This window comes from Ornithorhynchus anatinus, chromosome 5, assembly GCF_004115215.2.
Source record: "Ornithorhynchus anatinus isolate Pmale09 chromosome 5, mOrnAna1.pri.v4, whole genome shotgun sequence".
In the NCBI taxonomy this organism is placed as follows: Eukaryota; Metazoa; Chordata; class Mammalia; order Monotremata; family Ornithorhynchidae; genus Ornithorhynchus; species Ornithorhynchus anatinus.
The window spans coordinates 15577809-15594143 of NC_041732.1; the positions used below are offsets into that span (position 1 = coordinate 15577809).

The 16335-nt window shown below is 49.0% G+C and overlaps 1 protein-coding gene across 2 annotated transcripts in view; it reads left to right on the plus strand.

Moving 5' to 3' along the window:
* ADAMTSL3 (ADAMTS like 3) overlaps window positions 1-16335 on the plus strand; it is a 349633-nt gene that overhangs the window by 209207 nt on the left and 124091 nt on the right. For both annotated transcript variants that reach the window (XM_029066196.2, XM_029066195.2), the window contains exon 7: window positions 12016-12142. In XM_029066196.2, coding sequence (XP_028922029.1) covers window positions 12016-12142 — 127 coding nt within the window. The remainder of the gene's footprint in view (window positions 1-12015; window positions 12143-16335) is intronic.

The window sequence follows — 16335 nt, forward strand, 5'->3', positions numbered from 1 at the left end:
TGCTTGTACACTGCCTTTCCTTTATTCCTCAGAATTCATTTTTGGTAACAGACTTATAGAGGTCAGGGGACCTCAGAGCTCTATCCTTCTGAGCATTAGCATAACCTCTGCCCAAAGAGCCTTGTGAGAGGCTAAGTGCTACTTCCCTCTGGGGCTAATGGGTATTGAGTGTCAATCACCCAAGCAAGTGGTGGCTACCAGAAGGCTTCCTTTGGGCATCTGTCTGAGAAGTAGCGTGGCCTAGTGGGAAGAGGCCAGGCATGGAATTCAGAGGACCTGAGTTCTAATCCTGCTCCACTTTTTCTCTGCTGTGTGAGTTTCAGGAAGTCACGTAACTTTTCCATGCCTCAGTTTCCTCATCTGTAAAATGGGGGTTAAATCCTACTCCTTTCTCCTTAGACTGGGAGCCCCATGTGAGAGAGGGACAGGGTCCGACTTGATTATCTTGTGTCTACCCAGTGCTTAGTACAGTGCTTGACACTAGTAAGTGTTGAACAAGTACCATAAAAGAAAATCTCAAATTCTGCACTCAGAGGGCATCAGGAAAGCCAGGCTGGGTAGCTTTCAGCACCCGGACTCTGCTTGATGCTGGCTTTTAGTGACTTCACCTTGGAAACACAAACGGGGCCACAGTGGGCTGGAGCCATTTGGTTATGTGGCTCAGTGGAAAGAGCACGGGCTTTGGAGTCAGAGGTCATGAGTTTGAATCCCGGCTCTGCCACTTGTCAGCTGTGTGACTGTGGGCAAGTCACTTAACTTCTCTGTGCCTCAGTTACCTCATCTGTAAAATGGGGATTAAGACTGTGAGCCCCACATGGGACATCCTGATTCCCCTGTGTCTACCCCAGTGCTTAGAACAGTGCTCGGCACATAGTAAGCGCTTAACAAATACCAACATTATTATTATTATTATTATCCATCCTTGATTCTCTCGTTTCTAACTCAGTCCTTAGCACAGTGGTTAGCATTTAGCACTTTTCAAATGCCACAATAATTATTATTAGTTGAATTCAACCTCAGACCCAGATTCTGGCCAAACCCATTCTAGCCCAGCTCCCCAGGGGTGATTTCCAGCCCTGACTGGGCTTTTCCATGGGCTGCCCGGTACGGGAAGATGGTCTGGTTCAGCTAGCTTCCAAATGAAAATGAGGTCTAATAGATCATGTCTGCAGACTGGTTCTGGTCTTTGAGGCCATAAAACACCTTCCCTCCACCCCCTCCCACCCCCATTCCTGCTCCCCATGCCTGGCAGAGGAAGATTAAGAGGAGGAAGGGGACAAGGAAGAGGAGGAGGAGGAATTGTGCTTGGCTCATGTGATACTAATTGCTCTGGGATGGGGTGAGGACACCCTTGGCTGCAGACCTGTGTTTCTGTGTCCTTGGCGTTCATCCCACCACAATCCACCATCCTCAGTTGCTCCGGATGCCGACATAGATGTGAATCAGGCGAGGGTGGGTAAGCACACTGGGGACATTCTGGGCCCAATTCCTAGGCTCTAGGTCTGGGGGTGACCACCGGGATAGTTTAAAGATGAGACCCCTCCACTGTCCCCCTCCCATCCCCACCCCCCTCCTCTGCAAAGAACCTTTTTCGTTTGGTACAAATCTTCCCGCCCCCTTCTCGAAGAGTCACGTTTTGTTCTCTGAATTCTTCCATTTCCTCTGAGACTGGGTTTCATAGAGTTCTGCTCCTCAGCTGCAAACACCCCTCCTGAGGTGTGCTTTCAGCTCCACAACCAAACCTCAAAAACAAGGCTGCTGGGGTGGTGGGGTGGTTTGCTGGCTACACCTGGGTCTGCCACCAAACCCCTCTATTTGCCTGTCCCTGCACTTTCTGATGCTGGATGAGGCGTTGAAGCAGAGTCACCAGCCCCCAATCTTTGATTGGTCCCCGCTGACCCTGGGGAGGGAGCCGCTCTAGGCCAGGCACATGTTCTGCCAGTGACCTCAGTATGGCGGGACCAGACAATGCCAGTGAGCCATGCAGGCCCCAGAACTGGTCACTGCCTCTGGAGCCATGGCCAGTTCTGTCTGGCCCTGGATTCGGTGGCTCAGTTGGATAGGAAGTGGGTGGATGGGGGAAGGGATTAATCAAGAAGCAGCGTGACCTAGTGGAAAGATCATGGGCCTGGGAGTTAGACCACCTGGGTTCTAATCCCAGCTCTGCTTCTTGTCTTTTGTGTGACCTTGGGCAAGTCACATAACTTTTCTGTGCCTCAGTTACATCATCTGTAAAATGGGGATTAAAACCGTGAGCCCTTGTGAGACATGGACTGTGTGCAACCTGATTAACTGGTATCTTCCCCAGTACTTAGTACAACATCTGGAACATAGTAAGTGCTTAACAAATACCATTAAAAAAGAAAAAAAAGGCTCAGCTCATTGCTCGGGTCCAGGACTCTGGCTCAGCCCCGACAAAGGGCCAATTTCTGCTGCAGATCTTCTGGGCTCGATTACCTGGGCCTGAATTGCCAACCCTTGAGGGCAAGGGCGTCCCTAATTGGCTGTGTGTGCCGGGAAGGTGTCTACCGTTGGAAATGACTGGCGAGCTTTAGAGTTGGAAAAGACAGATCACCTAGTCAATCCCCTTTTCCTTCTGGGGGTCTTCAGTCAATCAATTGGATTTATTGAGTGCTTACTGTGTGCAGAGCACTGTACTACACGCTTGGGAATGTACAAAACAACAATAAAAAGACACATTCCCTGCCCACAACAAGCTTCCCTAGCGTTCCATTGGCAGATGGCGCCACGACAGGGCTGCTCCAGCCTAAGTGGGGAATTTGAACCTTGGGCCCCACAAGTTCATCCCCCCGTTGCCAGTGCTCCAGGTGTGGTAGCCATTCCACAGGCTAGCCCCTAAACTGCTTCTGCCCGCCCAGAAGTTGTCAGAACAACCTTAGGGGTGTTGTGGGCAGAAGAAAGGAGATGGCAGCGGGGAGGGGCAGGATGGATCTCTGGACAGAGGACAGTTAGCTCTGGTCATAGCTCCAGTTTCTGGTCTGCAGCTATTTTCTTCCCAGTGGGGATCAGAGGGCGGGGCTGAGGCTGGGGTGGGAGGTCAGGCAGGCCACCCCCATTCCCTTTCTCCATATTAGACCACATCCAAATCCCACCTGTATGGTTTCTGCCAGCCCTCAGTACAGTAAAAGCTCTCTGAGCCTGCTGGGCCGGTGATCACATTTGGCTGGGGGGTGAGGGATGCAGGGAGCCTTACCACAGGGAAGAAACGTGGCCTGGTGGCTAAAGCACAGGCCTGGGAGTCAGAAGGTTATGGGTTCAAGTCCCGGCTCCTCCACTTGTCTGCTATGTGACCTTGGCAAGTCACTGCACTTCTCTGGGCCTCCATTACTTCATCTGTAAAATGGGAATTGAGACTGTGAACCCCATGAGGGACAGGGACTCTGTCCAACTCAATTTGCTTGTAACCACCCCAGTGCTTAGTATAGTACCTGGCATATAACAAATACCATCATCATCATTATTATTATTATTACAGTGCTGTGCACACAGTAAGTGCTTAATAAATACTATTACTACTTTTCCTCCTATAATTTATTCCCCCTCCCCTCCATGTAGGCATTATTGTTCCCTGGTGACCACCTCCACCTCACTGCCACCCACCCCCACCTCACTGCCACCCTAAACTATTTTGTTAACAGACCTTTTCAGCCAGACCTTCGTGCCCTCCCCCTTTCTCCTTTTTATCTTTTCCACCTATGAATCCACACCAGAGGCTGTAAACCTATTCTCCTCTCCTTCCCACATGCCCTTTGACCCTCAGAGAGCTGGAGAATACCCTGGGCCTGTTAAGTCTCCTTAGGTATGTTCCCACACTTCTCTGAGTGTCTCTGCGCCACACCCTTTCTCCCCCATAGCGGGCTCCCCTATTCCTGTGTTTGGTGGCACAGCTGGATAGCCAGTGGGTAGTGGGGCAGGGGAAGGGGTTACTCGAGAACCAACACGGCCTAGTGGAAAGAGCATAGACCTAGGGATCAGAGGACCTGGGTTCTAATGCCGGCTCTTCCAGTTACTTGCTGTATGACCTTGGACAAGTCACAACTTCTCTGTGCCTCAGTTCTCTTGTCTCCCTCCCACTTAGACTGTCCGACCTAAGTAATTTGTATCTATCCCAGCACTTAGAACAGTGATTGACACACAGTGAGTACTTAACAAATACCATTAAAAACAGAACAAAACAAATCAAAATTTTAACATTCCCAAGCTCCTGGGTCCCAAGATCACATCTTTTGCCGGGGATGTTGGGTGGGAGTCTGCTTGTGTCAGGGATTTGATTTAGGCTTGTCGCCAGGTCGACCTGATCAGGTTCCGAACGTGCACTGAATGGACTGTACAACTAGAAGAGGAAGATGAACGAGCAAAGGGGAAGGGCGGGGCAGGGGATTCCTCTAGCTCGCAGTTTGGCCCACCCCCTGCTATGATGGTGTCAAGGGTGCAGAATTTTCCAGGAGACAGCTGGAGCAGCTGTCGGGGGAGACCTGAAAGAGCGGTGCCAGGGTGGGCGGGTACACAAAATCACTGACAGAAGGCAGTTTCCGTGGCTGCCTAGGCTCTCAGTTATTTGTACAGTTTCTGGAATTTCAGGCAGGGAAGAGAATAGCTGTCATCAGTGGAGAAGAAAGCCATTACACTACTAAGCAGAACTAGGGTCAGTACATCGCTTAACCCCACTGGAAGGTGTGGCGGGTGCACTCCTCGGCCCGAGCACACCCACATCGGTCCCTAGGGCCTCAACAAGCATTTCCTCTGCTCCCTCTCCTTGGCCACGAGGCCAGGGTCCTTGGGCTTCCACTTCCAGCTTTTGGCCAGGCCCCAGGACTTGGGGCCTCAAGCCCCAGATTATCCCGCCTCCGGGGCTCCACCAGGCTCTCAGGCGTGCACTGGAAACCCACAGAGGATGGATATTGTTGCCAGCTCTGGCGGTGGTGCCACAGGGGAGGCCAGGAACTCCTTGAGGAATTCAAATCTTCTTCTCCACTCCAGATCAGCAGTGACCCACCCCCTACACACTCACATTCCCGGGCTGCAGTGGTACTGCAATGAACAGTGAAAGCCAACCTACCCTGGAAATAGGAAAGCCAGGAATCCGTTGGCCTTGTCGATAATTTACCATTTAGATGGTTTCTGCTTGGACACGAGGCAAATATCCCTCTTTCTGTTCCCCGTCTCTCCCCTCTCTGGAACCGAGCACTGAGACAGCCATGGACAGAAATAATCGGCCTGGAAAGGGAGAACATTTGTTAAGAATATTATGGACCGTGAATCCTCCATGTGGAACGGCAGGTCTCTAACTTGAGTTTGGGGCAGAGGAAATGAGGATAAGGCAGCTGAAGAGGCGCAGTGGAGCCTGTACCTTTGGAGAGGGGGATGAGGGTAGAGCCTAGAAGAGGAGTTGGAGGAGCAGTGTCTCAGCTTTAACCCCAAATCTACCACTGGATTCCTTTTGATACTTTCTCAACTATTTCCTGACCTGGAAAATAGAGATCATTGTTTGGAAAATGATTTTAAATTTTGGCTGGAAGGGACTGTGTGTGTGTGTGTGTGTGTGTGTGCGCGCGCAGGTGTGTACTCTCTCTCCTGCACACATGCATGCAATTTGTCAGTATAAATAGTCACCTCAGCCTTCAGTCAAGCTGGAAATAAATGGGTAGGAATGAGGGAGAAGGAGAGGGGAAGGATGGGGAGACCCATTCCATTGAGGTGGAGCAGGTGTTATGAAGGACCTTGAGTGACTGGGTCAAGGTAAAGGATAGTGTCTGACTGATGCCCTTTAAACCCACCCAGATGCTATACGGTATGATAGAGGGCCAGGAACACTGGCGAGGCTTTGCTTTCCCTTGGCTTTGCTTGGGCTCCTCAGGCCTGCCAATAATGGAATTCCTGCAGGTCTGCCTAGGGACCAGGGGGTCTTAACCAGAATCCATGGCCCCAGTCGGGAGCATCACAGGCCACCTTCAGGCTCTGCAGACCCGGGTCACAAAGCTTGTGTCCCCGTCAGCGGCTGCACAGTCATCGGGTCAGAAAAGTGGAAAAGGGGCATGAATTTAAGGTCTAACTTGATTAGGTTTCACTCTTTTTCTCTTTCATTTTGTGAAAACAAATTATCCTAAGACAACGTTTTTAGTTTATGTTGCTTGCTGGGGTCAGATGAAGTATTTTTCAGTGCGTCACCTCATGTTTCTAATGGGCCTGAGGAGAGAAACTCTTCTGAATGAAACGGGTTTTTCATAATCTTCAAATGAGAATTAGTATGATTTCACATCTTTTGTGTAGTTCCTGCTTATGAATAACATTAATAACCTCATCCCCAGGCTCAATCCCTACAGCCTGGACCGAGCCTAGAGGACAGACTAGCATAGAATTTGAGGCAGGCGTTGCCAGGCCTCAGCATTGGTTTTCTTGGAAAGGACCATCCATACTTATTGCACCTCTGAGCTTGGCCGCCTGGAGCCCTGGCGCCTCTGAAAATGGCACTTTAGGAATGTTACTTTACGAATAAACAGCAGGACCCTTAATTCATTGAATTGGGAAGCTGCACTCCGCTTCAGCTCCCGAATCACCGTCTCAGGGTCTGCTCCTGCGGGAGTCCACAAAATCCATGACTAGTTTCTGGGAAAAGGGAATTAACCCTGGTAAGGAGTGTGTCCTCTGGAAATCCACACCCATTTCCTTCGGCAATAACCTAGCTGAGATGTTGAACTGCTGTGTGGAGAAGGGAGATAAGCTCAGTACTAAGTAAAAGTAGAATCTGTCAACACTTTTTAAACTGATTGCTCAAGGGGTATTTCTGCAGTTGTGAAGGTTGGATGGGAACCTGAAGGAATCTGAGGGGAGGGAGCCTGAGGGGCCAGAGCCCAAGAGGAGAGAGTCCAAAACGAGGGAGCCCAGAGGCCTGGACCTGGAGGAAAGGGAGTCTGAGGGGAGGGAGTCCTAGGGGCAGGAATTGATGGGCCAAAATTTATGGGTCTCTCCCAAAAGCCCCATCAGGCTCCAGGCTCTCTTCACTTCGAAAGGAACCCAACCTTTCTGGGCTTCCAGGACCTGACAGTAAATTGCAAATGGAGCAAATTCAAGCTGGAAAGGCCAGCTCCGAAGTCTAGTGGGCTGGCAAGGGGAAAGGCAGGGGTGTCCAGGCAGGTAGCTTCTGCTCCAGGGATCTTGCTGGGTTTTATTTCTGACTATTCCACTTCAGGAGCACTGGCTTTACCTTCGCCCTTGGGTGGTACTTATTAGTGTAACCGATTCTGGGCCAGGAGTGGCCCAGGCAGGGGAAAGAGTTACAGGCCCTGGATCCCGAGAGCGGCTATGCAGAGAGGGAATTGGACATGTGCATAACCAGAATGATGATAAAACTCATTGTATTTATCAAGCATTTATTTTGTGCCAAACCCTGGGGAAATACTTCTTCATCCCTTTGAGGAGATGGGAAGTGAGCATATGGAATCTGTTCCCTTGGGAAGCACTTATCTTCTGTGTGATCTTGGACAAGTCACTTAACTTCTCACTGCTTCAGTTCCCTCATCTGCACAATGGGGATTCGATACTTGTTTCCCCTTTAACTTAGACTGTGATTCCCATGTGGGACCTTATTGTCCTTTGCCTGTCCCAGCTCTCAGTCCAATGTTTGGCATTAAGGTAAGTGTTTAACAAATACCACAGTTATTATAATTATTGAAAGTTTTATGGTCAGAAATATCAATAGGTTCAAGAAGAATTTGGATAAATTTATGGATAAGAGGCCCTCAGTGGTTATTATGAGAAAAAGGTAAGGAATCTTGTAAGGCTCAAGTAGGATTTGGATAATGACATTGGATAGCAATGGTCTTGGTTAAGTGCTTACTATTTGCCAGGCACTGTAATAAACACAAGATCATCAGATTGGACATAATCCCTGTCCCACAATCTAAACAGGAAGGAGAACCAGTATATCATCCCCATTTTACAGATGAGGAAATTGAGGCAAAGAAAAGCGAAGTGACTTGCCTGAGGTCACAGAGCAGGCAAGTGGCAGAACTGGGATTAGAACCCAGGCCCTCATGCTCCTGGACCCTTGCTCTTTCCACTAGGTCATACTGCTCCCTAATGGATATATTCACGGACAGGGGATCCAAAATAGAGTTACCAAAGGGAAAGTAGGGATGTAGAGAGAAAAGTTGGGAGCATTTTATCAGACAACCAACAGGGTGCCATCCTATCAACATACCTGGAATACTACAGCCCTTGTAACAGTGAAGGGCAGGATGGAAGGTGGTGGGGAGGGAAGCATGTCGCTCAGTGGAAAGAGCACGGGCTTTGGAGTCAGAGGTCATGGGTTTGAATCCCGGCTCGGCCACTTGTCAGCTGTGTGACTTTGGGCTAGTCACTTAACTTCTCGGTGCCTCAGTTACCTCATCTGTAAAATGGGGATTAAGACTGTGAGCCCCATGTGGGACAACCTGATTCCCCTGTGTCTACCCAGCGCTCAGAACAGTGCTCGGCACATAGTAAGCGCTTAACAAATACCAACATTATTATTATGGGAGCTCGGGATTTCTTTTTGGTACTAAGTCCCATTCCTGTGACAAGAGAGGCATAACTAGAGCATCGAATAGAACAGCATAGGGATTGCAAAATGGACATCAAGTGCTTGCCCAGAGTTGTCTGCCCTTGACCCTGAGGGTTCTTGAAATGGCTCTGGCAGAGATTATAGTTCATAGAGATTATAGTTTATCCTGCTTTTTCACTGACCTTGGGGAGACGGTCAAATTGCCCCATGTGTCACCCCCTTCCTTTCCCTTTCCTGTCCTTCCCTCCCTGTCTCTCCCCTTCCCTTCACCCCCCTTCCTTTCCCTTCCCTCCTTTCCCCTCCCATCCTCTTCCCTTCACTTCTGTTCTTTTCTCCTCTCTTGCATCCTTCCCTCTTCCCTTCTCTCCCCACCTTTCCTTCCCCTTCTGTTTTCATTCTCTCCCCTTTCTCTTCCCTCCCCTTCCTTTTCCCTTCCCTCCCTTAGCCTCCCCTTCCTTCCCCTTCTCTCCCCTTCCCCCTCCCTCCCTCTCCTCCCTTCTCCTTCCCTTTATTTTGCTCTCCTTTCCTCTGTTTTCTTTCCTTGTTCCTCTGTGTCTCAGGCTTTCTGGGCTGGCCTGACCAGCTAGCCCCTGAACTCTCCTGGGCTGGCTAAGAAAGGAAAAATGAGAGTTTTGCTTGCAAGCCAGCCCCTACCATCGACTGCAGTTCACACCCAGATCCATCCCGGCCTGCGGCACTTCTGCCTGAGCCAACGATGGGCATGCCTGGTCCCATTTACTGGTGAATACCAAGTGCCAGGGCCAGGGTACTGGCCAAGACCTGCTGCTCCCAACAAGGCTGGTTTTCCCAGCCGGTTCTGCCGCGTGGCATATGCTGGACATCCCTCCTGTCTGACAAAAGCTACCACTGGCCTGGACTGGGTCTCGTAGCCACTGCTTCTGACCAGCTGGGGAGATGGGGTGCAGTGGGGAAGAGGACCAGGACTGGCTCTTACACTGTCCCTCTAATAGCCCCTATTCCCAAATGTCTCCCTCCCCCACAGTCAGGTCATTAGGATGAGGGGTCGGTCGATCCTGAAGTCATCACGCCAATTTTAAACTGACCTTGTCCAAATAAAATCCTTTGGGCTGCTGTTTTTCATTTAAACCTGATGCTGCAGCCAGACACAAGGAGCGGGGACGAGAACTGGCGGAAACATCTGCAGAGGCATTCAGGGGCACACTGGGCCCAGATCGGGGCGGGAGCGGGGGGAGGGGGCAAACATATTCCTGGAGCCCTCGCCAGCACCACTCTGACCCAATGGGCCCCTGTTCTTTCCTCCCTTCAAGAGATGACAACCTCTTCCCTGGAGCATCCCACTCCCCACCCCAGGGGGTCACCCAAATCAGGAAGACCTGAACCCCACCCATCGCCCTATGGCAGGAAGCCACAGAACCTAGCAGTGACTTGACACCTTTCCTCCCCTCCCCCCTCAAGTCTTTTCATTAAGAGATTTCTTTCCAACAATGTAAATCCTGGAAAACATGTTTTTACAGTCCACCTGAGTCCCAGGTGCTGAACCATTACTGAAGGCATAAAACTTTATAAGCTCCCCATTCCACCCTATTCCAGACAGAGAGCTTTAATTTTCCAATCACCAGAATCCAATCCCCATTCAGGGCCAGGCTCCTTGGTCATCTTGAAAAAGAGTGGAATCGTGGAGAAATGCCCACCCTCTTCTTGGTCCCAAATCTTCCCTGGAGGTTTCCACTCTCGCTGTTCTCCTTTGGGAACGTTCTATGCCTCACAGAGTCATGAATATCCCTTTCTCCTAGAATGAGGCCTGTGTTCTTGCAAAACCTTGTTGATGAAGACTATTCTAAGGGGAACAATTTCCCTTCCTCTCCCTTGTTTTCACCCTCCCCACCTTCAGATACTTATTAAAAGCATATCTCATCCAAGAGGCTTTCCCTGACTACGCCCTCATTTCCCCATCTCCCTCTCCCTATGCACTTGTATTTACCCTTTAAGTACTTGATATTCAACCACCTTCAGCCCCACAACACTTTTTTATGGTATTTGTTAAACATAGCCATAATTTGGGTGGTCTTTAAAGGCCAAGGACCTAGGGAGTCAGAAGACCTGGGTACCTACTGTGGGCAACCTACATATTTAATCTGTCACCAAATCCTGTCAGTTCAATGTACTTAGCATAGTTAAAATCCACTCATTCAATCATATTTATTGAGTGCTTTCTATGTGCAGAGCCTTTCCTCTCCATCCAAACTACTATCATGTTAATCCAAGCACTTATCCTATCTGCCTGGACTACTGCATCAGCCTCTTTGCTGACCTTCCTGGCTCCTGTCTCTCTACCCACTTCAGTCCATTCTTCACTCTGATGCCGGGATCTTTTTAAAAAAAAAACATTCAGTCCATGTTTCCCTACTCCTCAAGAACCTCCAGTAGTTTCCCATCCACCTTCTCATCAAAAAGAAACTCCTTACCATAGGCTGTAAAGCACTAATTCTCCTTGCCCCCTCCTACCTCACCTCACTGAACATCTACTACAGCCCAGCATACTCATTCTAACACCAACCTACTCACTGTACCTCAGTCCCTTCTATCTCTCTGCCAATCCCTCATCCACATCCTGCCTCTGGCCTGGAACTCCCTCACCTGTCATATCTGAAAGACCACCACTCTCCCTACCTTCAAACCCTTATGGAAATCACATCTCTTCCAAGAGACCTTCCCCGACTGAGGCTCCATGTCCCCTAATCCCTCTCCCTTCTGCATCGCCCTTGTCCTTAGATTTCAACCCTTTATTTACTTCACCCTCAGCCCCACAGCACTTATGTACTTATTTGTAATTTATTTTAGCATCTGCCTCCCCATCTATACTGTAAACTCCTTGTGGACAAGGAACATGTCTACCAACTCTCTTACACTGTACTCGTACCAAACGCTTAGTACAATGCTCTGCACACACTAAGTGCTCAATAAATATAATTGATTGTTTGGGTGAGTAGTGTTCTGCTGGATGTGAAGGGGGAGGGAGTTCCAGGCAGGGGTTGACAGTGAGATTGATGAGAGCCAAGCCCTGTGAGTAGGTTGGTGTTGGAGGAGGGGTGTGAGCTGGGGTGTAGTGGGAGAGGGAAAATGGAAACATCATGGGGTGAAGTGACAGGCTGTTACCTAGAGAGCTCCTGGGGTCTGGGCAGGTTTGTGGTGACCCTGTTTCTGTGTCCAAACATCATGGGGTTTGGGCCTCCTGCTCTAGAAGGAGACTATGGTCATGCTCACTCAGGCAGCTTGGCCTTATGGCTGTGGACATGCAAAGGGCCTGCGTAACCCCTTCTAAGTCCCAGTGGAGAAGTCAAGGGGGCCCACCACCCTTGATGGTGAAAAGCTTAATAAACCCTGTGACAAAGCCTTTTGGCTTCCCTCTCTCCCCCTTCCCTCGCTGCCTCCTGCCTCCCTCCCTCTGACTGTGCCATTTCTGTTGACAGGCCGTGGGCTGCGACCGACAACTTGGGAGTGGAGCCAAGGAAGACAACTGTGGAGTCTGTGCAGGGGACGGCTCGACCTGTAGGCTCGTGCGGGGGCAGACCAAAGTGCACGTTCCAAAAGACAAAAGTAGGTTTTCGCAATGCACCCTGGGATACAGTGTGGTGGGGCAGATCAGTGAGCCGATAGGGTGGGATCTGCGGGATCAACATGTGGAGAAGCAGCGTGGCTTAGTGGAAAATGCATGGGCCTGGGTGTCTGGGGACCTGGGTTCTCATCCAATTCTGCTACTTGTGCTGGGTCAGCTTGGACAAATTGTTTACCTTCTCTGTGTCTCAGTTTTCTCATCTGTAAAATGGGGGTTAAATACCTGTTCTCCTTCTAACTTAGACTGCTAGCTTTCTGTGGGGCAGGGACTAGCTCTGATGTGATGGTCTTGTAACTATCTCATCTCATAGTACAATGCTTGGTACAAAGTTCGTGCTTAAGAATCCCACTGTGATTATCATCGGGTGCATACATGTTGTTGGGAGCGAGTGGCCAGGTGAAAGTGACTTGCAGAGGTCCTGGGAGGACCCACTCCCGCCTAATGCTTTGGATCTGCCTTTCATAGGGGTTTCCCAGGAAGTGTTCAACTGAGGCTGGTGCTGCTTCCCCAGCTCAATTCCTGGTTACAGAGCTGACGGGGGAGGAGGGCAAGCCATTCTGCCCTTGGCGTTTCTGGGCTAGATGTTTGTGGGTGGGAGCTGAGGGGATCTGTAGGAATATAGTTATAGTCAGCAAGGCCAGAGCTTAGTGTGTCCTAGCCCCCAGCCCAAATCCAGACCCCATAGCCGAGCCCCACCCCGAACCGGAAGTGAGTCAGGACCACTGTCCAAGTAGATGTTTGTGGACTCAACTTCGGCAGAGCCTGTGCCCCCTGCATCTGCCCCCGCGGGCCAGAGAAAGATCAGGTAGTTATGAAACTACCACCTGAGCACAGTAGCTGACTGACAGGCTGAAACTCCGGGAATGGACCTTATCAAGAGATTTCCGAGGGCAGAGGTCTGTTAGGTGATGTGGAGATTAGTACCACCAAGTGCCCTGCAGGCCTAAGCTAACCAGCATGGGATTGAGGACTGAGTTTAAAGCTCAACGAACTGCCCGACCCGACCCCTTCAGCACGGGCTGCCGCTGCTTGTTCACTTCTTATTGTGGAGCCAAACAGGACCGGACCACCTGAATTCCAAGTAGGACATTCCGCTTGGAGTCTCTTGCTGGAAAGAATTCAAAATATTTATTTCAGTGCAGTAAATGTCATTTATTTTCCCCTTTTAACCCTGACCATGTGGTTAGAAGGGAAGGAGGGTTCATAATATAGTGAGATTTTCTAGAGGTCTTTACTAAGGTTCAACAGCAAAGGCTTTTAAAAAAAGTTAGTATCCATGGGATTGGAGAAAATGTCTGTCATCATCATCATCATCACTGGTACTTATGGAGTGCTTACTATGTGCAGAACGCTGTACTAAGCACTTGAGACTGTATACTACAACGAAGTTGGTAGTCTCGTTCCCTCCCACAACAAGCTTACAATCTAGAAGGGGAGACAGACATTAATGTAAATAATTAATTTATAATATGCATAGGATCCAGGCTAAAGGACAGGAAACACAGGGAAGGGGTGAACAGCCACTTTTCCAGAGGCAGAAGTTTAAATGGTGACTCCTGAGATCAGTTTTCTTTAGTATCTTCATAACTGATCTGGAGGAGAAGTGTGTAGTGACAACTCCACATTTCCAGCTGACAGTAATATAATAATAACTACATTCCAAGTTCTGTGGCAGGTACGAGATAATCATTTCAGCCTCAGTCCCTGCTCACATGGGGATCACAGTCTAACAGCAAAGGAGAAGGGGCATCTTTTTCCCATTTTCACAGATGAGGAAACAGAGGCACAGAGAAGGATGGGACTTGCCTAAGGTCACAGTGCAGACAAGTGACAGAGGCAGGATTAGCACCCAGGTCCTTTGACTCCTAGACCATCACTCTTTCCACTAAGCCACTGAGCCAGTGCCAGTGTGCCATATTGGCCTGGCCATGACAGTGTCTCTTTGTGGTGTCGGTGTTGGTCAGGCCAGTGGGAGGAAGAATCAAAGCTGTGTCTTCATCCATATCAAACTAGTCATTGCTTGTTCTGGGCAACAAAAGCCCTGCTATTGGTCTAGTGAGCCCTGATCTGGGACTCTGGAGACTTGGATTCTAGCCTGGAGAAGCAGCGTGACCTAATGGATAGACCACAGGACTGGGAATCAGAGGACCTGGGTTCTAAACCAGGCTTTGCTGCTTGGCTGCTGTGTGACCTTGAGCAAGTCACTTAACTTCTCTGTGCCTCAGTTACCTCATCTTTAAAAATGAGGATTAAAGTGGTGAACCTCATGTGGGACATGGACTGTGTCTACCTGATTAGCTTGTATCTACCCCAATGCTTAATACAGTACCTAAACTGTACAGCGTACAGTTCAACTGTTCAACTGTACAGAGAAGCAGCGTGGCTCAGTGGAAAGAGCACGGGCTTGGGAGTCACAGGTCATGGGTTCAAATCCCAGGCTCTGCCACTTGTCAGATGTGTGACTGTGGGCAAGTCACCTCACTTCTCTGAGCCTCAGTTCCCTCACCTGTAAAATGGGGATTAAGTCTGTGAGCCTCATGTAGGACAACCTGATTACCCTGAATCTACTTCAGCGCTTAGAACAGTGCTCTGCACATAGGAAGCACTTAACAAATACCAACATTATTATTAAACACTGTTAAGCACAGTAAGTGTTTAAACAAACACCATTAAAAGCTGGCTAAAGTGGGTAAAAACCGCACATGCCCATGCCCAAAGCCGTCTGGGGCCCCATTGAGAATGTGCCCAGCAGGGACAAGATCATGGGAGCCCGCTAACCCAATAATTAGTTACTCTAAACAGTTTCTCTATCCTAAAGTCCTGAAGCAGCGTGGCTCAGTGAAAAGAGCCCAGGCTTGGGAGGAAGAGGTCATGGGTTCTAAACCCGGCTCCGCCTCTTGCCAGCTGTGGGACTTTGGGCAAGTCACTTAACTTCTCTGTACCTCAGCTACCTCATCGGTAAAATGGGGATTAAAACTGTGAGCCTCACATGGGACAACCTGATCACTTTGTATCCCCCCCAACCCAGCGCTTAGAAAAGTGCTTTGCACATAGTAAGTGCTTAACAAATGCCATCATTATTATTATCATTATTAAAGTGTCAGCACAGTGGAGTATCCATCACATGCCTTTGTGAAACCAGTAATGGAGTTTTTCACTTACAGGATTTAACCTCTGGTCAGTGAACTTGCCCCTGACCTGGTTCTGCTGCTGGATGTAGTAGCTCTCATACTTCCTGGTTCCCTCTCTTAAACACTGTTGCATCGTGGCATAGTAGATAGAGCACAGGCTTGGGAGTAAGAAGATCATGGGTTCTAATCCTGGCTCGATCAATTGTCTGCTGTGTGACCTTGGGCAAGTCATTCTCTGCCTCAGTTACTTCCTCTGTAAAATGGGGATTGAAACTGTGAGCCCTACGTGGGATAGGGACTGTGTCCAACCCAATTTCTTGTATACCCCCCAGCACTTACTACAGTGCCCGGCTCATAGTAAGCGCTTAACAAATACCCTAATTATTATCATTATTATTATTATCATCTGAGAGCTGTCTCAGGTTGGGTGCTGTCAGCACTTTGATACTCACCTCACCCCCAGCCCACAGCACTTCTGTATATATCCTTATATTCTGCCCCATCCCCTAGCTGTAATTTCTTTGAATATCTGTCTCCCTCATTAGATTTTAATCTCCTTGAGGGTGGGAATGATGCCTACCAACTCTATTGTATTGTACAATACACTTGTACAATACAATTGTACAATACAATCCAGGACAGTATTCATTGTCATTTAATCATATTTATTGAGCACTTACTCTGTGCAGAGCACTGTACTAAGCACTTGGAAAGTACAATCCAGCACTAAAGAGAGACATTCCCTGCCCACAATGGGTTTACAATCTAGAGCTTGCACATTGTATTTATTTATTGTCAATAAATACCACTAACTGCTTGATTAAGTAGCTATATGCATGACATTTCAGTGCATCTCTGCTGCTTCCTCTCCAGGTTCATGACAGCACCCTAGTCCAACTCTCTCCCATCTGCTGAAACAGCCTCTTTACCTGTCTCCCTGACTAATACACACACACACTTTACACTTGTATATATCTATCTAGATATTTAGATACCTAGATATAGTATATACATACATATATAGAATTATGGTATTTGTTAAG